The sequence below is a fragment of the Nyctibius grandis genome, chromosome 13 (genome assembly GCF_013368605.1).
Source record: "Nyctibius grandis isolate bNycGra1 chromosome 13, bNycGra1.pri, whole genome shotgun sequence".
Classification (NCBI taxonomy): domain Eukaryota; kingdom Metazoa; phylum Chordata; class Aves; order Nyctibiiformes; family Nyctibiidae; genus Nyctibius; species Nyctibius grandis.
In genome coordinates, this window is record NC_090670.1 from 15341797 (window position 1) to 15368356 (window position 26560).

Genomic DNA, 26560 nt, shown 5'->3' on the forward strand with positions numbered 1-26560 from the left:
CCTGCAGAAAACTACTGAAATAAAAATTGTGGATTCAGAAGGCCTTTTACACTCCCACAGATGTGTAGGAAAGGATGACTTGGCTCTTGGATTTTAAGAATCACAACAGGCATAAAAAGACTTCATTGTCATACTTGTTAAGAGGAGACTTCTTTGACAGCAGTCCATAGCAATCTAAAGCCAGCTAAAGAGCTGTGGTCCAGAAAGCTTTTAAAACCTGTGCAATAATGTGTCCTGTAGTTTTAAATAAACCTGTCATCAGCCATGATGTCAAACTGTTTGAAAGCTGCATGTTCCATTTGCTGTCTTTGTAAGCTACTCATCAATAACTTCCAGGTCTGATCCATACTGCATCTTAACTACTGTGGGTCAGGTCACACCAAAGCATGTAAAGAGGAATGAGGTCCTGTAACTTCAAGTGGACTGTGGATTGCATTAATGTGATGTTTTCTTTTTGGTTTTACTATGTGAAGCTTGTTCATCTTCTTTCTGGAATTACATTGTCACAAGCTGTGAAACAAAACATTTATTTTTATGTTCCTTGTTATAACCTTTCCCTTCTGAATGTTTAGGTTTATGTGGCTTTGAACTGGAAAGGTATCTCGACTGAGACCATAAGTGAAGTCTTTAAGACAAACAGAACACTGCATGGGTGTGTTGATGACTTATTGCTCAAGACATTTGCAAAGTATTTTTCTACTGGTTAGAGCAGAAGAATCCATAAATACCTTTACCTTCTAGACAGAATATATTCATTCAGTTGTTCTCCTGTAACAGCAATTGCCCATGTTCTCCAGAAATGCAAAGGCTTCCTGACTGTTTTCTTCATGTTCTCTGCAAGGGGTGATGGACCTCTTAGTCTAAGTTTGTCTTGCCACACATTAAGCAGGAGTTTACTGTAATTGGAGGTTTACCATGCACACTGAGGGGTACTTAAACACAGGATTTTTGTTCCTCTGTATTTAAGACTTAATTTGGGCTTTCCTTCTGACAGATGAGCTTTCAAGTAAAACAGCAGTTGTCACCAAAATGGCTAGTGGGAGTGGCTACTGGATAGTTCCTCAGTTTTGATAAAACAGGAGCCTTCAAATTAGTGTTAGGTTTCTCAGAACTTTGTGGTGAATTATGTGTTAAATATTTGTTCAACACTGAAATATCTTCTTACTTCACAATTAAAATACTCTGGAATTTGAATTCCACTGAATTTCTGACTGTGGCCCTTTCATTCCAATACAGAACAAAAGAAACCTTCTAAGAATCTGAGTATGTCTGAACAGAAATTGTTTTATCCAACTCATTCTACGCTTCAAGGACACACTGTGAATCCCCCTTTCTGTATCACACAGTGAAAGATACAACTTGACTGGGATGCTTGCTTTGTCGGTCCAGAGGTCTTGTCAAGCTGATCACTAGTCAGTCATCAATTAGGAAGGTAGGAGGTTTTCACGGGAAGGGCACTGGTTTTTTCCTTATTACACACCATTCACAGACCAGTAGGTGACAAAGGACCTTTCACAGGTTCTACTGGTAGTTTCCCATGAAAAACAAACCCCAGTGATCCTGTTGCTTTCTCTATTTGATGGTGCCATGCATTTATTTAAACTGGCTAATGTATTTGTGAATGTCTTAATTCTAGCTATTTTCTAACCATGGCATATGAACATAAATTTCTCCATTACAACTTTTCTTTCATTTCCTTTATAGTTTATGGAACATTATGCCTTTCTTTTCAAGATTAATGTGTCAAAGCATATTTAAAATAGAATTCGACCTTGATTGTTTTCCACTGTAAATCATGTGTGTGTAACAGCAGAGATGCCTGGTGCATGCAGGAGCAGTCACAGTAGGCTGAATGCAAAAGGAGAGTTAAAGACAGCTGCCAGAAGTCATTCAGAGATTCAGTGGCAAAATCACACACAAGAACTCACGTGTTTTCACTTCCTGTTCTCTAACGGTCAAGTTAGCGCAGCTTCCTGACGTAACGGTCAGACCTCCCTCTTGGGTTTTTTTTAATTGGCTCAACTCCATGGGCCATCAGTCCAAATCTGGTTTTGCCTATGGACTATTACAGTGTGTGCAGAGCACTTGAAAACAAAAAGCCATCTGTGGCTGTATTTGTTACGTGACTTTTCACATCCCTGCTTCCAGTGGAGAAGGAGCTTTGTCGGTGTGACTAGTAGGGCAGAATTTCACACTTGGCTCAGTTGTGTTTGTGAGGGGAAAGAAACAGGTTTGTTGGTTGTTTTTGTGGTCTCCAAGTGTGATGCAGATGATGGCTCCAGAAGGCGGCTGAAGAATGTAGTCATGCTCTCATACCGCCTGTTATGCCAGCCATTAAGGGCTGGAAGATCAGTACTGTGCTCATTGTCATCAGAAGGAAGAAATTAAACCGCCCTTTGTAGAAAAATCATACAAGGGAGACGTGCTTTTGCAGAGTGAGTCACCTCCTAGCTTTAACAACTTCTGTTTAAGTGAAGGATAAATCCGTTCTTGATCTCATGAACAATGCAGGTAGGTAGGGGGTTGCTTTTTCTTTTTTTGCTTTCTAATCAAGTACACCTCATGACCCACTGTTGCTCCAAATCCATGAATATATGTATGAATGTATGAAAACTCCATGCTTTCAGGATCTGTTATATAAAAACACCCCAGCATGTCTAGATCGAGCATGTACATTCAATTTACACAGCTGTTTTTGCTAAAACAGTCTTTGCAGAGCCATGCCTGATGTCAGAATCAAATATTTTGTAGTTGTTTGCCTTCTAGTGAACAGTAAATTAGTATCTTGGCTTTAAAATATTTTGCTGTTAGTGACTGTACAGCTCACTCTGTACCTGTCACACCCCACAAAGTACTAACATTTACCAAGCACCACGCGTACCAGGAACTAGCACAGGCAGAGCCAGCTGGTTTCTCCCCTAAGAAGTCACGGAGTTGTTGCCCACGGGCCATCCGTGATAAGGTCTTAACTGTTTTCTGGCTTTGGATAAAGGTCTGTGTTCTGAATGCTCGTGAGCATACAGCTTCCACCACAGGAGTCGTTCGTAAGCACAGCTGCCCTTTTCTCCTGAAATGTTTCAGCCACATCCCTGCTGGTGTAAGAGAATTCCCAGAAGTACATTTCACAGTGCTTTTTTGAGACTCATTTCAGTCCCGAGTGCTCAGCCTGTCAGCTAGCCCTGCGGATGCTTTCATACATTGTAAACAGAAACTGTGGAAGCTCCTTTCAGAGCACAGGTGCTGATTACATTTTCGATGATAATCTATTTCCATTCCCTATCTTGAATTCAAGTGCTGCTAGAAACCCTCCCTTTATACCACGACTTATCTCTTTAAGTGTCTGCTATGTAACTATGTAAATACTGGTGGCGTATCCCTGATAGAGAGATTGTCATTGCATTGCTACTGGTAACCAGTGGTTATGTCACTTTCCCTCGCTTGAATAGGCTTTGACTCATGGTGGTTTTCAGGACAATGGTTATAAAATAACACGCTGAGGGGTTGCTGAGACTATAGTTTTGCAATAGAGACAACTGTCGACCTCAAGGCTACATGAAAGCATTTTTCTTCTCTTTTTTTCTTTTTTTGTTAAGGGTTTTGTTCTTTTATAGTATGAGTTTTTCTTGCATGAAAGTTTGGAAAGCAAGAAGTCTGTGTTAGCAATCTTGAGTCTTGTGGGAAACCCTCACACTTCTGAGCACAAACGCTGATTCTTTCTAACTGTTCTGAAGAACTGCTTAACTGAAATTTTAAGTGCTTCAGTTGTCCCACCTTTCTTTCAATTATTTGATGGCAGGCTGTGCTATACTTTGGATTATTGTCTGACTTAAGTGATGGCAGAATTACTGAAATCAGCGGTTATTCAATTGACCTTTTTCTAATTAAAGGACTTGCCTGGGAACAACAGTTAGATGTTGAACTTTTTTTTTTTTTTTTTTTAAAGATTCAAGAGCCCTAGAGACAGGGACCAAATTTTTGGCAGGTGCAAAATGTCTTAGCATCATAGGAATCAAAGACAATTGAAGGGTCTGATGGCTGGCTTCTCTGTGCAGTTATGTATCTGACTTTCTGTATAAGATTAAGGATTGCCTACACATGGACGCATAAACATCACAAAAGTAGCCCTCATTAATTTAAAGTGTATATTATTAAGAGTTAAGATCCAGAACTTAAGTGGATTTAAATTATTTTCCGCTTTAAATCTAAGTTCATCTGAACTTTCTCAAGTATCCTCTCTAAACAAGGTCTTACAAAAGTCCCGTTCCCTCTCCTTTCTTCCATCTTGTGTCCTGTCCATTCAAACCCCATAGGCAGGGCTCGTCCCTTAATACCTGCTTAGCTTACACAGTCTAAGCTGTGGAGTCCAGACAGTTCTGTAAGTAAGAAATGGGAAGTTAATTCCTTCATCCCCTCTCTTGAGCTTTGTGAGGAGGCCAAGAGTATCAGTAATAGAATATCCTCAGAAATCACAAATTCTGGATTTTAAGACAGTGTGAAAAGTGTCCTATATTTTTATTTGAAAATGTATGTATATATATCATGGACATTTTTAGAAACTGTAACTGTAGATCTACATAAAACTGCAAACAAAAATGTCAGATAACTTCTTTTAAAACAACTTCTATTCTGTGGCAGCACAGTTCATCTTCTCCCTAGGCTACATTTAGCACACACAGTTACACAACTAGTGCGATCCTTTCATATAACGAAAACGGGTAGGAATGTGCAGATGGAAGTGGTCAACACAGCTGGTCTTAAATAAAACAAACATACACCATAAGGCATGTGCTTTATTATCTAGAACCTGGCACGGGCAGGTATAGCTATGCAACATGCCACACCGCATGGCCAAACACACATGACATTTTCCTTCTAATGTGCTGCTTACTTACCCTAAAAGCATGATTACCTGACATTAAAATAGCGTCACTACTATGTAGATGCGCTTAAAGAGAGTGATTACTGTATAACTACAACCCTTAACACGCCAGTTCTAGCAGGAAATAGCGTTCTTGTTTTTCAAAATCGCTTTGAACTATTTCTTTTCTATCACCGTGGGTAACAAAGCACCGAACCCAGGAGCGAATTCAGCTTCTCACCGTGGTGTCACTGTAGACCAGCGGGTCAAACCGAACTTTAAGCACAGCGTGACGGGGCTGCGGGGGGGGAGCGGTTCCGCTTTGGGTGCCTTCGTTCTGTGCTCGGCTCTGCCAAACCCAGCCGCGCCCGCGGAGAAACACAGCCCGGCCCGGGCTCTGAGGGATGGGGCGAGTACCGGCTGATTTCGGCCGTGCCCAGGACCTACCGAAGCGGACGGTGCCGAGGCGGAGCTGCTTCCGCGCCCGACGGGACTCTCATACCGGCCCGGCCCAGCGCGGCGCGGCGTGGCCTGCCCGCTGCTGACCAGGCGCCCCCTCCCCAGGCCGGGCTCGGACAGCCCGCCGCGGGCTCCCCCAGGGGGCAGCGCCGGCTTTCCCCCGCCCTCGCGGCAATCTCGGCTGGGGCTCCGGGCGGCGGGCGGGACCCTCAGCGGGCCGGGCCGGGGGCCGCTGTGGGCGCGTTACAAAACCAGGCGGTTTTGTAACAACCTGCGGGCGCTGCCCAATGAGCGGCGCCGCCCGCCGTCACGTGCCCGCCTTTATATAAGCGGCGGCGGCGCGGGGCGCTCCTGGCGCGGGGCGGCAGCAGCATGGGCCGGCGGGGCCGCGCCGCGCCCGCGCCCCCTCAGCCTCCGCGCCCTGGCGCCCCGCACCGTCCGCCCTGCTAGAGGCGCTGCCCGCCGCCATGGGCTCCCACCTGCCGCCGCAGCAGCAGCAGCGCCCGGAGCCCCAGCTGGTGCTGCAGCTGGCGGCCGGGGCTCTGCAGGCGCAGAACTTGGAGCTGCCGGGCGGCGGCCTGGGGCCCGAGTGGCAGGTGCTGCTCGGGCGGGCCGACGCGCTCGCCTACGGCGGGCGGCTGCACGAAGCCCTGCCGCTCTACCAGCTGGCGTCCCGCCACCAGCAGCTGCGGGCGGAGCAGCTGGAGAAGCTGGTGGAGTGCCTGGCGCAGAGCGTCCGGATCAAAGAGGGGCTGCCCGCCGCCGGGAGCGGCCCCCCGCAGCCCCGCGAGTGGGACGTCTTCAGGTGCCGCAAATGCCAGGGCTTCCTCTTCGAGCCCGTTTCCTTGCCTTGCGGACACACGTTCTGCAAAAAGTGCCTGGAGAGGGACCGGGCGGCCGAGTCCCGCTGCGTGCTGTGCAAGGAGGAGGGCAGCACGGCGGGCGGGCAGCTCCTGCGGGTCAATGTCATCCTCAGCAACCTGCTGGCTAAGTGGTTCCCCTGCCAAGTGAAGGCTTCGCAGCTCAGGCACGAAGGGAACCTCTTGTACAAGGAGAAGAAGCTACAAGCCGCCCTGCAGAAGTACAACGAAGCGGTCAGCCTAGGTAACGGCTTCCCCCTCCCCGCCGCCTGCCCCCGAGCGCCGCGGGGGACGGCCGGGTCCCGGGCGGGTGGCCGGGGAGCCGGGGGGGGGGGGGAGCCCCGGGGAGGGGCAGGGGCTCTTCGGCCCGCAGGGAAACTGGGTCAGGAGAGCAGCGGTTGCGTAAGCCGGGGCCCGCGGTCCGGCCGGGCTCCCCCCCGCCGGCGCCGTTGTGTAACCGGCGGAGCCAGGAGGGAGCGGGCCCGCCGCTCCCCGGGCAGGGCGCTGGGCGGGCGGCTCCGCTGGGCGCAGCCTGGCCCCGGCGAGCACCGCGGGGCGCGGAGGAGGCGGCGGGGACGGGACGCGTGTGTGGGGCGGCCGGGCGGGCTCCCGGGCGGCCCCGCGCTGGGAGCGCCTCGGGGGCTGGGCAGGGAAACTTTCCGTGCGGTCGTTTTAATCGAGTTTGGCGGGGGGGGAACTAGCACTGCACGCGATGGGTGGAAATTAAAGGCGAGGTATTACGGTGAGAGTTCCATTTAAACGCACGGGTGTTCCAAACAAAAGCGTCCAGCCTTAACTCGGTACGCTTTGTGTCTGGACGCTACAGCAGGCAGGGTGTGTACCTACATCACTCAATCCGCACCGCTGTAGCGTTATCTGATTCTTGTAGTTGTCAGTTGTTTTCCTCTGTTGAGCTACGGCACGAAAAGATCTTTATGTACCATTTAAAAACTTTGATACTAAAGATTCTGAAACTCCTCCCTACGGTGTGACAGCATTCCTCTTGCCATCCTAAATGTCTCCTGTGTGTTTCTATCAGCCATCTGATCCTCAGTCAGAGCTGGTAATTTATTGTGTGAGCGTCTCAGCATTTATTTATGCAATGTTCCCTGCAGTTATATAATGCATAGCTGACATTTTGTCTGGAGTTGCCCAAAGAGGTTTCCAGATTTCAGTTCATACATGGTTATTTAAAGGGTGGATATTTTGTGGGTTTGTACATCTTGGAAGCACTAACATGTGGTTTTAAAAAAAACAAATAAGAAATAAAACTTATGTAACTAATTTTTACTTTACTTCAGTCAACCAATTTTTCTCTTTCCTACAGCTCCAAATGACCACTTGCTATACAGCAACCGGTCCCAGATTAACTCTACTTTGAAAGCTTGTGAAGATGCACTGCGTGATGCAGAAACAGCATGCAGGCTGCAGCCGTACTGGTTCAAAGTAAGTTCTGATTCCGGTTGTACTTTGTTTTAAAACCTTGATGCTGCTCTGGATAAAAAACTGTTAGCTGAGTCTGAGGGAGGCTCTAAGTCCTGTAACTTCTTGGACTCCTGTGACTTACAGACCATTATATTCTTGAGCTTCCTGGGGTGAAGGAATACAGTGATAATCCTGGAGGATCAGCTAATGCTATTGTCTTTGACCTGGGTGAATCTGAAGTTCATGAACTCTCTAAAAATTGAATGCTGGGCTTATATCATTCTATAAGGACGTAATGAGTATTTTAGGAGATTAAATGTAGGGGAAATAGATTTCTCCAAGATCAGTTGGGCTCACATGCTGTGAGAATCATACTTGCTTGAGATAGAGAATATCCCAGTTCTGCCTGTAAATTTTCAGGACCATTGTGGTTAAAAACCCAGACACTGGTGGTGTCTAGGTGTAAGAGATGGTCATAGGGATTCTCTCCACCTAACTTTTTCTTCTCCAGAAAGAGCTTTTGTAATTTCAGCTTGGTTTTATTGCATATTCTCATGACAAAAGAGCAAAAGCTGCAACTATGGATGTGTTTCATTGCAGGGTCACCTAAGGAAAGGACAAGCATTAGCTAATCTGGGAAAAACAGAAGAAGCTTTAAGAGAGTTTCTGTTCTGCCTTGCTCTAGATACTGGCAACAAGCCGGCCAAGTCTGAGGCACAAAAGGTGAGTTCCCTAAATCATTGTTTTCAGTGGCCTTTCATAAAGGAGGATAAGAATTTTTCTTCTCTCTTCCCCTCTTTCTCTCTCATTACTGTGAAGAGCTGGATGGAGAGATACATCCAGACTGTTGTTCAAACCCAAGTTAGGTGTATTGCTTACTTGAAGACAGAGAGGCAGCAAGAAAACAGACTTAGCAGGCACTATGTGGAAACAGTTACAGTGTTAGCATCAGCAAATCTGAAGTAAAACTGAATTGTTAATAATTGCCACCCACAGACTATTGTGATTCCCTACAGTCAGATTTCTGATCTGTTTCCTAGCTTGGCAATGTATTACCAACCACAGAGCGCAGAAGAGGGGGAGTTGCTATTGAATGTTGTATCAGGCCATTGACTGGCAGAATGCAACACGCAGCACCCGTCAAACTCCACTTGGGAGCAGCAGCTCTCTTCCTACAGCCCCTCCTGCTGCTGTCTGTGTGAAGAGGGTGTGAAAGGAAGCAGTCAACAAAAGAGCTGTTTTAAAAGTTTTTAAAGGTTGCTAATAATTAATGCTACATAAGCAACAAAATGGATCTGCAGTGAGGGTTTTTTCAGTAGCAGCCTAAGATGTGGTGTGTGGATTCTTAAATGGCTTTTGTGAAGACTGCTCTGTTTAGCACGCCCCTCGGATCTCTGATTTCATGTGAACCAGTGTTTGACACTTGACCATTCTTTTTTGTTGTCTAAAAGGCTCAGCGTTGCAGTGATAGCTTATGGTAATAAAAATGTAATGGTTCTATTTTCCTTGTACTGAATTCTCCTTTATGGCAGTGCATTCATGCTTTTCTCCATCACTGGTGGGATGGGAGCTTTTGGGTTCCTGTGTGCTGTAATCATAAGGCTCTCTAAAAGCACAGTAGAATTCTTAACAGTAAAGCACTGTTCATGAAGGTAACTGTGAGAGTATAAGTGCAATCAAATTTTTCTCTCATTTTGTATATGGTTGAGATTTCCATCTCCTGTGAGTGTTTTGTCACTGCTATTTGGGGGTTTTGTTTGGTGTTGTTTTTTTTTTTCCAGTGGGTTTCATGCAGTCTTTCACTGTCATTGTGTCATGATTTATTCTCATAGTCATGCTGGGAGACTTCCTGTGCACTAGAGCAAGAAGAACAGGAACAAACAGATATGTTTCTAAATTCAGACTCCAAATAGCCTTATCCGAGACACCTAATTTCTGAGCAGTGGGGTTCTGAGAAAAACTAGGCTTCTTATGACTGAAAGAATTACTCATGCACTCATCAGGCACAGAGTTCATCCATGACGCAATATTCTACTGGGTCATTTCCAAGGCTGTTTGCATAACAATGACATACTACATTTTACCAAATTCTTTGGATGCAGCTGTGATGTTCTGCTTCTATTAACTGTCTGTCCGTGTTAGTTTTGACATAGTGTGATCCTGTGGAATCCTTTTTGGCTTTCAAAGGAAATCTTAGATGTCACGTGACTTCCTCAGGCATCAGCAGGATCACCTTGGTAGTACGCTGAAATTAGTTTTTGAGTTGTGAATCTTCCATTCAGCTCTGTTTCTTTCCTTAAATAATCATCCAATAAGCTATGCTGTACAAATGGCTACAAGCTGCTACTTGATACAGAGTCACTTATTTTCTGATAGCCAATGAAGAAATAGCATTTTTCTACTGCTTACATTTTTTTTTTTTGTATTCTCACATAAGTGAGTTATAAACAGCTACAGTTTACAGTATCAGAGACATTTACTTAACTGAACTTGGATTAAGCCTGTGAGATGAGTGCTTTCTGTACTAGTAAACTCCAGTGAAAGTTTCTGATGTGCAGCAAAAAACATATTTAAGATGTTAGTAATTTCTGGTGAGCTCTGAACTGCAAAACAAGAGGACAAAGGCACGTGTGTGTCACATCACAGAGAACGGTTAATAACTTTATGGGCTTATTTAACTCTGAAAATGTCTCTTGCTGTCTGTTTGGCCTATATTGCATTAGCTCTTGCACTTCTTTTTGTTCTTACCCTAGTCTAAAAGGCTCTTTAAATGGTTTTAACAAAATCAAGGATGCTTCTTTCAGCTATTCCCTTACTTGCTTTTTCATTTAGAGGTTGCAAGGAAGGAACTAAGCAGTGAAGTATTCTGTTTTATATCACAGCTTCTACTTAGTTTGTTTTCACTCATCCCGGGAAATGCTCAGGAACACTTACCCGATATCCTGCAGCTGTTGTCACATCACTCTAGATTAAAGGGGAATCTCCTAAATTCAGTGGGATCTGGAGGCACCAGCCATAACCTACAAAGGTTGCTCAAGGTAAAGATCAAGTCTGATGTGTGGTTCTTAATTTGTTGTGTGTTTTATGTTCACATTGGGAAGCCTTCTCTCCTTTTCACGTCTGGGAGATAGGAGGATAGATTTTCTCAGATTTTTACTGAGTTTCAGAAGATAGAAAACGATGTGGATTTACTGAAGCCTCTTTGACTCTGACTTGTTTTCTTTAATACAAGTCCTCTGTTGTTGTTCTGATCAATTTTATGCCAGAACTGAGCAGGTACTATTCCTGTAACTGTCTTCAGCTCTTCCAAGTAGTTGGTAGTGGGAAAGGGCCTCTGCAGATTGGATTGAGATACCTTCTAAAGCTGTGAAATGCCAAAATCTAGGGTTTCAGCTTGAACTGTAACTGATGATGTCAGTGACAAGATCATCCTGCATTCAGATTCTGTACACTGCTTACAGGTTATTGTAGAGCCACATAAGATATATTAGCTACTCCATACGTTTGCTTTCACAGCCATAGTTTTGTAAATGGCTGTAGAGGTTTATGTTCATGGGTTTGTAAGGACCACTTTTGCTTCACTGAAACCTGAACTTTGAGGATAGATTTTGCATATACTGTATATGTAGAAGAAGTACAAGTCCTTACAAACAAAAATGGTAGGTTTTGAGCAGCCTTGCTGAGACTGATAAGAACAATCAGTGACACTGCCTTCTGGAGAGGCTATTAGGATATTCTGAAAAGAAATCCTATTGTATGACCCTTTCATGAAGTCATTTGAGGGACAGCTCACTCATCTTTCTGCATGTTATACATCACCACAGCTCCTGATCACAATCCACACTATCTGCTTTCAGGTTCATCTAGGGAGTTGATGTGACAAGCTGATAGGTGATGTCCTGTGTAATGGCTGCTCGCAGGTTGTTCTGTGGCCATAATGGGATAAAGACTGATTGTTTTATCCTTTGCAAAAGAAATCTGTCTCACTGAAGGAAGCTCTGTGCGTTTTCTCTGTTATAAATTTTGTGTGTTTATACTGCTTCCTTAAAATAAACTCACATTGTTTTGGTTGGTTTGATGGTTGATACTTATGATATAAACAATATGCGTTTTTCCATAGCTTAAGTGGTAACAATATATTTAACGTGAGATCTAGCCACATTTCTGCCTGAATCAAGCCTCATGACCAAGTGTTAAAGCCATACATAAGGGCTGAAAATACTCAGTGCCATGAAAATACTCAGTGCCATGAAAATACTCAGTGCCATGAAAATACTCAGTGCCATGAAAATACTCAGTGCCATGAAAATACTCAGTGCCATGAAAATACTCAGTGCCAATACTCATTCCACAGGGAAATAGTTCACATATTTTTCATTAAAATCAGCCCCTGACATAGCAATTCTCAAACTGTTGCTTCTTGACCTACAGAGTCCTTCCTGCTGATCCATAACACTAAAGACTTGTGAGAGGTTTGGGGTGTTTTCTTTACCAAGTTGTTGGAAGATTGGTCTAATGTCAATCCTCTGTTCACGCAGGTAAATGTGGAACAGAAAAAGGGTTTTCCCATTCAAGAGGAACCAAATGTAACTACTTCTGGTAGTTTGAGGAAATCTATACAAATTACAGAGAGCAAAAAGGACTGCTCAGAGGAGGAGAACAAACACACCTCCATGCCAGAGTCTGCCTTTCTCATTTCTGAGAAGTGCAGCCTCCTGAAAAGGAAGTGCTGCTCAGAGGAGATGCGAAATGCTGAGGTACCCTGCAAACTGATGAAGAAAGGTATGTTTAATTACGCACAGGATAAGTTCCATGGCATGCAATCAGTGGAAATTTCGCTTTTATAAAACTTAAGAGGAAGAGGGTCCAAATTATACTTTGGCTTTTATATTTTCTCTTTAGCCCAACCAGGGCATAATGTGGAATCTTTCTTGTGTATTTAAAAAAAAAAATATTTTTAGCAAATATGTTAATCTAAACAGGAGGCTAAGAAGGTTGTTTATCAAGTGCTTGTTTATCAGCAGAGCTCTGAATCTTTTAAGGAACATCGGTGTCGTGCATCGTCTTGGCACTTTCTTGGATCAATTAAAAGAAGTTTAAAAGCACAAATTCTGTTTGTTCATGATATCTGGCCTTGTTTTCATGCTGTGGGATGTATTTACAATGGTATGACAGAAGAATTTGTCCCACTTTGGACTTCCAACACTAATAAAAAACGGTTTGACATTAATTGTTAATGCAAGGCTAAATTCAGAGCTCTGTAAGTGGGTATAATGTCACCAAAATTAAGGGGAGGCATGCTGATTTGTGCCAAGGCTGAATTTGATGCTTTGCGTAGAAATCATTGCAATGATGCTTAATGGTTCAGTAACTTGCAAATATATACAATATGCATTTAAATATTGGACACCATTTGTAGATAGATGGAATACCATTGTGTTTAGATAGTTCTGTTCAATTACATTATAATATGTTTTTTGTTATAGATACAGTTGATACTAAGGGAAATAGTACTGAACAACATATTCCTTTTGGATTTGTGGATCCATCAGATTTGGACTGCTCCCTGTGTATGAGGTATCCATTGTTTTCTCATGGATGTCTTTAGCTTTTAAGATGTATCTCTTTCCCTTTTATGACCTAGAGATTTTCTGGCTTACTTGGTAGTTATTTTTCCTTCTGACTTGAAATTATTTATTTATTATAATTGTTACTCCAATGATGCGTTTCTAGACCTTTGGTTCTGAACACTTTTGATGAATAAGAACTTTTTGATCTGCTCTAGCCTAGTGATTGTTTGGGAAAGGGCACGTAAGGTCATGTGAGGGTTAAGCGTGTTAGCGAAGGTGTCTGAAAGATTTCCTCTCGCCACTTAGCACACCCACCCACTGACACACATAGTGCACAAACCCACAGTTTGTCCTTTGGAATTTGTAGAGCCGTGTACGATGTTATATAATGCACAAAATAGCTAAAGAGACCACATCGTGTGCGTATTCCAAGTTTGCATGTAACTTACTTTGTTGCTGCTATTGCAATAGGAGGATCTTGCAAGCAAACAGGAGCATGTTTTTCCTCTATTGTTCAAGACGTGTTCCTTAGCTTACTAAGGCCATCACTCCATTTGCTTGATGATCTCTTCTTCCAGTTAAACAAGTTATTCTTGGGGATAGCAATGACTTGATAAAGCCAGTAGGAGTTGTCAACTACATCTATTTTACTACTTGTTTTGTAAAAACCATTTTAACTTCGGTAAATATACACATGGAGCTTTGTTACTGACTTAGAAGGAAATACTGGGAAGGTGTTTCACAGGGGTCTTGACCTCTGCAGTGAGTGTTGCTTAGGTTGCTTTTTAATTACCCAGACTTATCAATAATGCATATTGGGGTTAGTTTTGCACTACATTTAAATTCTTAAATAGCAGATATCCTCCTCGTGGATTTATTTCTGAAGGCCTGCGCTTTGAGAAATCTGGATTTGCTTTTTGTTGTGTGTATGCGGGGGCAGGGGGGCTTCAATTTATTTCAGACAAAATGAAACTTTGGGGGAACAACTGCTGTGTTGTTTGATTTGCTTCTGCTTGGAATAAATCAGATTTGCCCCCTCTCCCTCTGTCTGCCTACAGCTGCAACATGCTCCAAAAGTTTATACAGCTGTCAAAACACTTGATAGTGCTAAGAGCAAAACTTTCCTCTAACAGAAAGCCACACAATTAATCTTAGCTGGTTTTAGTGAGTCTGCATGTTTATGATCATTATGTCCACAAAGCATTTTTCAGATGTTTTTAATAAAATGAATTAGCCCTACTTCCTCATCCTCTATGTTAAATCAGAAACAGCCAGACTACAATACATTGGTAAAGGAATTAGCTCAAGGATTGCAGATTCCCCTACAGTATAGAGGATGGTGATGCTGATCTTGTCCTTGCAATCACAAATACAGGCCTTGCCTCTAGAAAGATGTTAGCTTTGTAACATCACTGCAACGATGAAGGCTTGTGCTAAGGGAAGCTGTCACAAGATCTTTTTCTTGATATTAATACAGATTGATTATAATTATTTCCTGCCATGTTCTTCAAAAGTATTTTAGGGATTTGGATCCTGAGACACTTTGGACTAATTACCTAGTAACCTGCTGACCTGTTCACAATTAACTGCAGGAGCTGTTATTAACCTATTTGTGATGGAGTGGCCAAAATGTTATTGATCTACACTCGCTACAGCAGCAAGCAGAAAATAAAAAGTAACAGTCAAAGCAACATACTGGTGAGAAATGAAGGAGCATTACTCAGTAGGAGTGATTATTTAGTTTCTGCTGTTACAATAGCTTAAAATGATGTGAGAAATCTTGGTATATAGTGTTTCTTTCTACAAGTCATGAGGCTTGGTCCAGGTCCCCTTAGAGTCATTAGGAAGAGGCTGCTGATGGCTTTTGTGAGAGCTAGAGCAGAATCATGCATTTTAATGGGAATTTCTTGTCTTTATGCTAACATTTCAGATCAAGTAAGTCACTGCTAAATAATTAAGTATGCAAACCAGTGCTTACTGAAACATATTGTAGAATTCAGTATTTTACATAGTTCAAAGCAATAAGGTAGCCTTGGTGCAGTGAGGTTTCTGTTCATGAAACAATTAACAGGGGTTTTCAATTATACAGTCAAGTTGCAATAAGAGGTGTGGTATTTTAGATACTTCTTCATATGTTCCCTTGTTTAAATGTCAATATTTATAGTAACTAATGACATTTAATAAACTGGCTATGGCAATCTTCTTAAGAGCCAATTATGTTCTTAAATACAGTCATCTTGTTAAAGATGCTAATAAATGTGGGTTTACATATTTATAATTTCCACATGTGTAATAGAACTTAGTGTACTGTTTTGATAAACTGTAATATTTTAAAGTAAACTTATAAATTCACTTAAATTATAATTAGACTAATATTTGAGATCTTAAAATGCTTAGAGAGTATGTTGTAAAATATAGTATATGCCAAACAATTTCTAGTTTCAAATGTTTTCTGTTAAAAAAAAAACAACCACCTTCCATATTATTTACATCTCCTTAAGGTACTTATTGGCAAGGAAACATCACTTTGCAATATCATGTAATTATAAGTAAAAAATCCTAACATGCAAATAAGTGTCACAGAGGTACTTGAAATGGGTAAATACTAGATACCATGATACTTTGAAGACTTGGCCTTATATATTTAAATATTTTTCTAGATAAAACGTGAACCTAATATCACTCATCCTCCAGAAAAGCAGTCATTTGAAGGTTAAAAACTGTGTATTCCAACAAAGCTGCTTTCCAAGTCCACATTAGAGTTGGCAATAATAGTTTATTGCAGTCACTTAAGTGGCCTATTACTGCAAATAGCTATTTTATGCTTAGCTCTACACATACAAGTAATCACATGATTTCCACGATAATAGTTGTGCAAGTATTGCTCAATTTCATTAGAAAAAGTCAGATGGTCCAACTTCTGCTTCTATTTATCACTCACATAGAGGAAAATTAAATCCTGGCTTGTTGGAAGTTAATGACAATATTCCCTCTCATATTTACTGAAATCAGAGTTCATGGGCTGCCTGTTATATTAGGTGTCAATAAGAAAGTCTGTAAGCTGAATGAAAAGCAAGGAACAACTTTATCCCTGTAGTAGTCAGTAGTTAAATTAGTGAATGAATACAGGTATTTTTGCTAACAGCTTTTTCTTTTACTTTGGTACACGATATTGTTGTCTTTTTGGTTTTGGATTTTTCAATCCAGGCTCTTCTACGAACCTGTCACTACACCTTGTGGACACACCTTCTGTCTCAAATGTCTTGAGAGATGCCTGGATCACAACCCAAAATGTCCCCTGTGCAAGGAAGGGCTCTCAGAGGTAATGATGCTTGGATTTTCTCAGCATAAATTCAAGGGCATAGGATAGGATCAAGCAGAACCTTCCAAAACCCGTGATACTTCCTAACTCAAAAGAAATATTACATAGCTTAAGAAGAATGTGACTTAAAATGCTCTTGTGACTTACAAAGCATGGATAGTTGTCTCTGTTCAAACCTTAGGGCCAGACCTGTACTTAGAAAATCTGTAGGTGATTTTACTTCCCCGATTGCCCAAGATAATGGCCATAACATAGGGAATAGTTCAATAAACAACTCCTCAGTGGCAGTGCAAGCTTAAAAGATCACTTTGATTTGCTATAGACTTAAGAAAATGGAGCTAACAAATGACTGCCTTGTGCATAGGCACCGTAGGCTTTGAAATGCTAGACATTATCTATAACTGCTTGCGTGTGTTTTTTCTGCAGTGCTTGGCTATGAGGAAATACTGTAAAACAGTACTAATGGAGGAGTTAATAGCTAGATATCTTCCAGAGGAACTCACTGAAAGAAGAAAGATTTATGAAGAGGAAATAGCAGAGCTTTCCAAGTATGTAATCCATTTATGTAAAATCCAATCTTTAATACTACTGCTGTTAGCTGATGAATGGCTCCTGCTGCTGTGGAACACAAGCTAAGATGCTGACAAAGGAGCTTCTTTCTCGGTATCATGTGATTTCAAAGACAACAGGGTCCAGCTGAAATTGTGCTTTGAGTTAGCATAAAAACTGGACGCTGTGCTAAATAATAAGCAGAAGCAGAAGAAATCCAGAAGGCTGCTTTATAAACAAAGTATAAAGCGATGTGGTTGCTTTCAGTGGTGCTCCATGAAAGCCACAGAGTGAGACAATAGGTGGAAGTGGTCTCAAGGGCTGGGGGTTGGAAAGTATTGGGTAGGGAAGAAGAGGGATTAAGGAAAATAAAGTAAATAAAAGCAATTATAGAGATGCATTAATGCTCTCACTAGCAAAACCAGAAAACATAACTAAAAATTCTTCTGCTAGTAAGTGGTGTATCACTTTCCATAATATCTAGTCAATTAAGGGGAAAAAATAATTTTAGTGTTTCATTAAGAATTTTATTCTAAAGACGTTATAGTTTCTATTTAAAGATATCATAATTTTAAAGAATGTTATTGCATAAAATGTATTTTATACCTTGTCAGTAGTTTGGTAAAATGTTGCATCTGATTTTTCCTTTCTTTCTTCCAGCCTAAATAAGAATGTTCCTATATTTGTCTGCACAATGGCTTATCCTACAGTCCCATGCCCTTTGCACATCTTTGAGCCATGTTACCGCCTGATGATTCGAAGGTGCATGGAGACTGGCACCAAACAATTTGGGATGTGCATCAGTGACCCTGTAAAGGGGTGAGTGAGCACCGTGCTCAGACCATGTGATGTACCCCACTTACTCTGGAGCAAGTCTCTTTGGAGAGGGGCAGAAAGGTCCATGGCTGTAATATCTGTGATAGTTTTCCAGTAGAGAAAGTTTTTTCTGAATCATGCCAGTTAAAGACATTGAGAAGACTGAAGTTTCTCTCTTGAGCACTTAAGATTTTGACTAATGTGACTGCCCATTTTTCTTGAAACACACATAGCGAATGTGTATTACATGAAGCTGGCTGCAGACCTCCTGTAATATATGAAAAGGAGCTGTTTCTACTGTTTTGAAATCTGTTGCATGCTTTGGCACAAGAAATCAAATTGAAATGGCAGTAAGGTGTGTTGATGGGTTTAGTTTTTTTTAAAATTATGAAAAGAATAACTAAGCTATTGGGATACATTTGTATCCTCACTGGTCTGGATGTAGTGGAGGCTGCAGAGGTACAACAGGACCTTCATAAGGACTGGCTGAGTGTTTACATTGAGGCATTTACACTCAGTCTTAAGTAATTTGACCTTAATGTCTGACTCTGTATTTAGCTTTCCTCCCTTCTTTTTATGGTGTATACCTACAGGGTATGTATACACCATAAAAAGTATGAGGTACACAAAATACACACCTACAAAGTAAAATCTGCTGAAAGTGTGAGATAACTTTTTTTCTGTATAGATTTTATAGTCCTTCCATAAATCTAACATTCTGAATTGCTCTTGTTCTTCTGTACAAATTGACTGAACATATTAGGATTATGGAGAAAGTGTGCAGCTGAGCTGTATAACTTTCAATTTCATAAGATGTTCCCTGTATTCCAAAACATGCAGTTAGTGTTAATCAGATTAGACAGCCTGAATCTTCCTGATAGTTTTGAAAACAATTGTGGAATAATTTGAACTACAGCAGGTCAGTACTATGAACAATAGAAATGAGCTGACCCTGGTAAATACCTTTGTGGTAGGGACTGGCTGTATGGCAGTTCTGTGGAACTAAGGGTGGAGAGAATAAGACTTGTTTACTTGCTTTTGTTCTGCTTTCAATAGGTTTGCAGATTATGGCTGCATTCTGGAGATAAGAAACGTTGAATTCTTTGCTGATGGTCGCTCTGTTGTAGACAGCATCGGCAAGAGGAGATTTAAGGTCATACAGCACAGCCAGCGTGATGGCTATAATACAGCGGATATTGAGTACATTGAGGATCAAAAGGTAAATTCAGAAATACTTAATTTAAACTGTATTGCATGTGAAATTCTAAGCACATATGTTTTCAGTGAGTTCTTTCTTTGTAGAACAGTTTCTAGTAAAACAAACGTGTGGTATTTACTAACTCCTCATGGTTAAAGATGGGAAACATACTACTTACCACAAGCATGCACACACTCTGCCCATATACTGAAGAGTGATTTTGCTAGAGTTTTTTAGCAGAAGATGAAACTAAGTGAACCCAGGATGAGATCTTACCACTCTTCTAGACAGAATAACTGCAGTTTATAAGGGAGTGGGGGAGAACCTGCCTCTGTTTATGTGGAAGGCAATTAGAAAACTCCCATTCGGGTAAGAAGGAGCAGGATTGGGTCCGCTACACCTTCAAAGTTATTTACATTAATTCTTATTAAAAAAAAAAAAAAAGTATATATTTAGGCAGTCAAGGTATTCTGTGTGATTTGTGAGCTTTTGGTGTACAATGGGAAGATAAAATATCTACTCTGAGGAGCTGCTAATAATAATAATAATAAAAAAAAAAGCTTTACATGATCTTTTCTTCTGTGTATGATGTTTATGTAAAGGTTTTTTCATATAGCAATCCAGAAAGTGCTTGTTCTGCAAATAGATATCTTTGGTTTAGAATACAGGGTAAGAAAGTGAAGGATCTGATAATGGGGAGGGGGAGGAGCAGAATGGGGACACTAAAGTAGCTTTCAGAGTTTATCCCAGAACTCTCTTGGCATGCTTTTCTTTCTTTTCCTTTCCCCTACCCACCCCAGAAAATCCTAAAAATGAAATGTGCCTTCCCCAACATGCAGACTGAACTAACAGTAGCCTTCCCCCTCTCTTACTCATTTCAGGTGCAAGGACAAGAATATGCTGCATTACTTGTTCTTCATGATTCTGTCTATGATCAGGCATATATGTGGTTTAACTCCCTGAAGCAAGCACTCAAAAGTCGAATTCTCAGTCATTTTGGTCCAATGCCAGCTAAGGATCCTGACCCACAGGTATCCAGAATCAGTGGCTTATGTAACTTTTAGAGACAGAAATAGCAGGGATATCCGATAAGCAGGGAGGCATTGTGTTTTAAGATGCAAATATGAATACTCTTCATTTATCCTGCATAAGCTAAGTATCTAAGTTATGTTGCCATACACCAGTGGTAGCACAGTTGCAAACAAAAAGCTCGTATTTAATGTGGGTAACTTCCTGAGACTACTTAACCTTAACTGTATTAATCCCAGGATACTTAAATGCCTTTTTGCTTACACTACTTCCCCAATTAAATGAGTGAGAGAAAATAGACAAGAGGAAACTTGGTACTCTTGGTCAAGGACTGCAAATGGTAGGGATCCTAAAAACAGAATATAACAGAAACTAAATATGAGGTAGTGTCATGAAGTATGAAGAAGGGAGGCAGGAATCCTAAAGAACTGGGTCAATAATAACATGGGAACAAAATATATTTAAAAAAATCTAGAAGGCCCAACCTAGAAACTGTTGCTAGAAATAGAAATGCATGTTGCTTATGCCTTCAACATCCTATTTTCAGGAAAGGTGCAACTTGGTTGTCATTTGTATCAAGCCAACCTGTAATCATAAGCCATTAGGTCGGCGATGAGATGACCTGCTTGCTAGACTGCTATCAAAATACTGTGTTTTCAAAGTTAAATCTTCAAAAACAAGACCTTACCATCTATATGTATCTTAACTTCTATTTTTTTTTCCCCTTACTGCAGTCTAACCCTAACGGGCCAGCCTGGTGCTGGTGGGTCCTAGCTGTCCTTCCACTTGAGAACAGAGCTCAGCTCCCTTTCCTTGCCATGAAATCCCTCAAAGACCGCTTGAATGGCATCAGACGTGTCCTTACATTCATGTCTCGTACAAGATCACGGTGATGGTGAGGAGGAGAGCTGTGAAGTCTCCCACAGTACTTGACTGTAGACTGTCTCTTGTAACTTCATCTAACTGCAATAATGTCTTACAGATTTGAGTGTCAGGATGTTTCAAGCCTGAATTTCAAAGAAAATGAGTTCTAAAGAGCAAGGGATGTTTATAGATACTTCAATAGTTTCCTTTTGGAACTCTGAGATGATTATTCAATCACTGCACTGCTAAATTAATAACAAATGTGATAGAACAAAAAGTGATCTTGTTTGCCATAAACCTTTTAAAAAACTTAAGAGGTTTTTTAATTTATTTTGTTTTTACTTTTTTAGTGGATAAAGGATAAACTGTGCAGTTTAATGTGAAGCAGAAATAATAATGTTAATGCATTATTTCAGTGAACTGCGAAGTCTTTTATTCCAAATGGTTCAGGTTTTATATAGCATTGTGTAAAATAATGTTCACAACTTCCGTTTGATAATTTATTTTTGCACTATGATTTTTTTGTTTCAAAATGTATATTATTTATGTGTTCATTCTCTAAAGGAAAGTGAGCTGCTCTATTTATTTATAGTGTTTTTACCCTGTATTTATGACTGGGGGCAAAGTGATGATTCTAGCAGTGCATAAGCAACTGCTTTGATAATTTTTCAGATATTTGTGTTCAAATACTTCGAATGTTTTTCTACTTATCCCCAGTTCTACTGTAGCCGAAGAAGGATTTCCCCCTGCCCCTTGAAACAGCCTGCCATGAAGTCTTTGAATACACAGATTATGTCTGAGATAATTCAAGCACAGTTGTTGGAGCTTGATCCTACGCTTGCAACTAGGTTCCTGATATCACAAAACAGTCAAGCACACACTTAACCTTCAGCAGGAGTGTTTAAGTGCTTGGGTAAATTAACGTTTTGATCAGTTGATGTCAGTGGGAATTGGCCATAGTGGTGACATCTGAGGATCTATCCTCTAATTTTTCACAGAACAGAGAATAACTTGGAGTTGAATTTATATCTGAACTCTTTCTTGCAAGAATGGATAATGGCTACAAACAACTGTGAAGAGCGAGCCACAGTATATGAAAAGTGGCTGCTCCTAAAGAAAACTGGAAGTACTGGTATCATTTCATTGTAGGTTACTACATAGATTTTTTTTGTTTGTTTTGTTATGTTTTTTCCATCAACTCTTGTTGCTGTTAAGATCAGTTATTTCTTTTTTTAATTGTTTGGGATTTGGCTTTGGAGTGTGTGTATGTGGCTGGAGGGTGGGAGTTACTTTGAACTGTAGGACTCGGAGGGCAGTTTGTGTATATGAGAAGGAATATGTTGTCATAAATGCTCTTTATTTTACCCCAATCTTCAGGTTTCTGTCAGCTTCAAATCTCTACCCAGCCATTGCATTTCTCTTAAGAGACGGGGTAGTGTTGCTAATAATAGTTAACTCCCAAGAAAAACAAGTGAATTTTAGTGTGATTACTTCTAGCTGTAAAGCAGGTAAAAATAGGGCAGAAAGGAGAATAGGAAGTATCTTGGGTCTGATATTTTTTTTTTTTTTTTAAATCAACAGTTTGTATACTTGTTTTGCTGCTTTTATTGCTTTCAGTGTACTACTTTCTGGGACTCATCTTGCCTCCATCTAACTTTGACTTTCATTGATTTCAATGTGAGCAGAACCGGGCCTTGTATTCTAAGCTACTGTTTTCCTTTTCAGTGGCAAATAATAGATTGAATTGAGAATGTTATGGAATACTAAAAATTTCTTTGACATTTTTACCCAGGATAGCATTCTTTGCCATCTCATGCCTTTATGGAAAAATGCAGAATTTAATGTCAATTTTCCGTGTGTTTTTCCATCATCATCTCATCAGAAATATTTATTAGTTAAAAGCAATTTCCATATTGTTAAGTTTCCATAAAACTACCTTTGTTCCCCCTCTTGTTAAATTCTATAGAACTTTTCCATAAGGGTACCAAAGAAACGAATGGAAGACAAACATGTTTCAACCTTGTGATGCAAATGGAATACGTACCCTGTGTTTGCATTGAGCTACTCTAGAAACGCTACAACTTATTTCCATACTGCTAGATTGCTGGACTTCTTCCCTAGGTGGTACTTTACCTGCTTCTCTGTAAACAATGTATAGAAATACATAAATGTTCTGAACAATAACAAGTGTATGGTGGCTGACACCTGCTATGGCATTTGTCTTCGTAAGTCAATAGTGAAATGATTTCTACTTGTTCAGAAGTGGAGCTGCATTAAATGCAATTCTTCCTTAAACCATTACGTATTATTGCATACCGTAAGGGGCCCGTATTGCTCCTACAGAAAAAAGCTGTCACTTTGTTACTCTTATCTGTGAGAAAAGGACCTTAAATATGTATTTTAAACGGTTTTCTCACTGACCTCATTGTTCTTTTTTCCTGCATGCTATGTCTTCTACATACTCATATTCTGCCTATTTTGTTGATTAGAAATTGGCATGGAAAGGATCCTTGATTTTTAAAGTGAATATTGTCTTTTCTCTTAGCCTTGAGTAAAGCTACCAGAATTTCCTAAGCAGAAACTCGTGTACATGCCCTATATCATGAACGTCCAGTGCATTTGTTGCAACCTGAAAACACTGGACCTACTGCATGTAATGCATACAGTTGATCTGCGTATGCACAACAAATGGAACACAGCAAGAGAGTTCATCTGTACATGTACAGTAGCATTCTGTCTGGGACTGCTCTATGGCCACACATCCTAAATTAATGGCTAAACTCTGCAAATTCCATCAGAAGGAAAAAAAAAATAGAGAAACGGATTTGCTAGAGAACACAACCCTGTCCAGGAATAGCTGGAGAAGGAGTAGCCTTAGCCTTCAGTGAGTTGAGACAATAAAGTTTCAGTAATGAGGTTTAAAAACAAAAAAATCTTCTAGTTATGCCACAGTATTGCTGCATTGATCAGATAACATACTCCCCAATTAGTATTTTATTTAAGTTTCTCACATTTTCTAGACACCTAACCCAGTTCATAACCAGTCTTGCTCATCTGTTAAAAAAAATCATGACTCAAACTTGCCATTCCTGTGTGGCCAGAAGTATTGATTAATCTTTGTTGTGAGGGCATAAGTAATACACAGGCTTCTTGCTAGTTCTTCAAAGAAATCAATTTCCATTGACCCTAGATCACTGAGTTAGGATTACTAAAATCAATAGAATTTTTTTTTATTTTCAAGGAAATGTGATCAGTCCCCCTTTTTTTTAAAAAAAAAAAAAAAAAAAAGATGGGGGGGTACAAAAAGCATGTCTTCTGTGACATGGGCAGAGAGGGAACCAAGAATAGATCAAACTATAACCAAGTAAGTGCCAGTCTCCTGGGCAGTATCACCTAAACAGCTCCCAGAGACTTCTTGAAAGTTTTAGACTTGCATTTGTAAGATATGGTTGTGTTAATTTGGAATCTCTTCACTCTTCACATTAAATAACTAAGACTGGCTGTATCACCTTTCCAAATCTTTATACATGTACATTATATGGTTTCTAATTAAAAACAGTCAGAGAAGTTTTCTGCAGGAAGTAATACTAATTTTTCACTCCCATATGTAGCAGACTTAGGACACTCAAAATAACTTTGCTTTGTCTTAAATACTCCTTTGTCTAGCGATAACTTAAGGGGATATGTTTCCATGAAAATAGCTGTTATCTCGGCTAGCATGACTTGGTTGAAAGTAAACCTAAGACAGGACTGGATTAATCAGGAAAAATCATGAAACCTAACAGTGAACTTGGCCACAGTTGTGGAAAGTAGTTCAGTAGTTTTAATAATTAAGTGATAAAATGGTGTGATAGGCCATTATCATGCTAAGTCTTAAATGACGTTCTGGTGTTAGTTGTAGAAGTTCCTCTTACCTTTTTTTTTTTTTTAATAATTATTTTAAGTGCTGATATCTTATCTTGCATTACCTTGTAGCAATAAGAGATATCAGCTGTCATACTGAATGGCTGACCTATTGCTTGGCCTATCCTTCTGTCCTGTATGAATACTTACTAACAGAATACCTGAACCATAGATTTCTTAATCCAAAGATTATTTTAATCTAAAAAAAAAATCATGTGTATTTGGATGTAGCAGGTTCTGGCTTAATCTGTGCTGTAGAGAAAGAGCTTCATAAAATTAAGTTTTGTTTTAGATAGTCTTTTAATGATTTCTACTTGGTGCTGAAGTTTTACTGGTGTTTAAATTTATGATAGACAGGAGTTATGTTTAAATGCAGTGTTAAAGAATGGAGAACATGTTCACAAACTCTTATTTTAAAAAAGTGTAAATTAACTACAAGTTTTTTGTGCATAAAAATCCAACGGGACTGTGTGCACTTAGGGTAGTGCTCCCCATTCCCCTGAGTCCTACATCAGGTGAACTCAACCCCTGCTTAGTTCTCATTTAATGTCAGCTTCACAACCTAACTTGCAACTGGAGCAGAACATAGTTTAGCATCTGGGGTTTATTCCAAAGCCCAGTAAATCACTGAAAGTCTTATAGCTACAGAAAAATGGTCGTTTCAGCAAAGTCACTATTTTGAAACACTTTGCTAAATAAATATTGTCTGGGTACAAGAAACTAATCTGCTTAGACAGGATTAAAATGGTGGATAATAAAAAAACCTGAACTATTACATTGACTTACTCATCCAGGTATCATGTGAAGTGCTTACTAATGTTGGAGTTTCATAAGGTCTAAAGTAACCCTCACATAGAAGTGCCTGTATTCTGTTATTGCCATTCTTGAGCTTTTTAATAGAGTCATAGCCATATATTTTATAAATATAAACATATGCACCTTTAAATCTTTACATTCAGTTTGCAGAACAAAGGTTTACAGAGCAGAAGTGTAGCAAAAACAATGTAATAGCTTCTATAATTCCCTGGTGAGGAATGGGAGAAGTAAAAAAATGAGGAGCAAAAGACTATCTGTGTAAGATGTCTTAATTTGGCACCATATATTTGTCCAATTTAATTCCATCAAGCTATGTGGTTACAAGAGTGCCAGAAATATATCTATCAAGCCATTTTAAATAAAAAGTTTTGTGGACTTGTATATTCCATTTGTTTGTAAAACATCCTTTTGTGCACTGTAATGAACTTGAAATTAAACTTAAGTTATACTCTCATATCACTGAACAGAGTATACTGTTCAGCTACCTCTACATAAGGATGAAGTAATTTGTTTTTTCCAGATTTGTTCACATTGTCGTATAAAATATATTTTAAAAAATCATAGTCCAAAGAACCTGTATGTGTTTGTAGATGTACCTATACCTATGTTGTACCAACAAAGTCTGTGTGGAGAGTTGTTTGCTAATTAAAATTTTTGTGTTCTTTACTCTCTGGCTTGCATAACAAAGAACTACAGAGGTGAACAAACATTACACGTGAGCTGCTTTTTTTAGGTGTTTTAGATAAAGGAACAAAGAACAAATCCTAGATCCTGCAGTCACACAACAACACTGTGAAGGAACCAAACCACAGAAATGAAGTTGTCCAAACCTCATCATTTGTAAAGGACAGCAAGTGCTTTTTTCCCCTCTTTGCTATAGTAAAGTAAGAA

At 40.3% G+C, this 26560-nt stretch overlaps 1 protein-coding gene across 2 annotated transcripts; it reads left to right on the plus strand.

Moving 5' to 3' along the window:
- The first annotated feature begins 5765 nt into the window (after positions 1-5765).
- On the plus strand, positions 5766-26334 carry LONRF3 (LON peptidase N-terminal domain and ring finger 3). Of its 2 annotated transcripts, XM_068411942.1 has the most exons (12): positions 5766-6421; positions 7505-7623; positions 8203-8325; positions 10485-10640; positions 12141-12384; positions 13089-13179; positions 16380-16494; positions 16921-17042; positions 17704-17862; positions 18916-19078; positions 19939-20088; positions 20821-26334. In XM_068411942.1, exons 1-12 carry the CDS (start codon positions 5785-5787, stop codon positions 20977-20979), a joined length of 2238 nt encoding a protein of 745 aa, XP_068268043.1. In that variant the 5' UTR covers positions 5766-5784; the 3' UTR covers positions 20980-26334. The 2 variants fall into 2 exon arrangements, with proteins under 2 accessions (XP_068268043.1, XP_068268044.1); XM_068411943.1 differs by lacking the exon at positions 10485-10640.
- The last annotated feature ends 226 nt before the right edge of the window (positions 26335-26560 follow it).

What these genes read in the sequence shown, in the direction of transcription:
- LONRF3 (XM_068411942.1), top strand. Translation starts at nt 5,785, where the DNA reads ATGGGCTCCCACCTGCCGCCGCAGCAGCAGCAGCGCCCGGAGCCCCAG. An exon ending in ACCTACAAAGGTTGCTCAAG is followed by an intron (nt 10,641 to 12,140) that starts GTAAAGATCAAG and finishes CTGTTCACGCAG; the next exon opens with GTAAATGTGGAACAGAAAAA. An exon ending in GACTGCTCCCTGTGTATGAG is followed by an intron (nt 13,180 to 16,379) that starts GTATCCATTGTT and finishes TTTTCAATCCAG; the next exon opens with GCTCTTCTACGAACCTGTCA.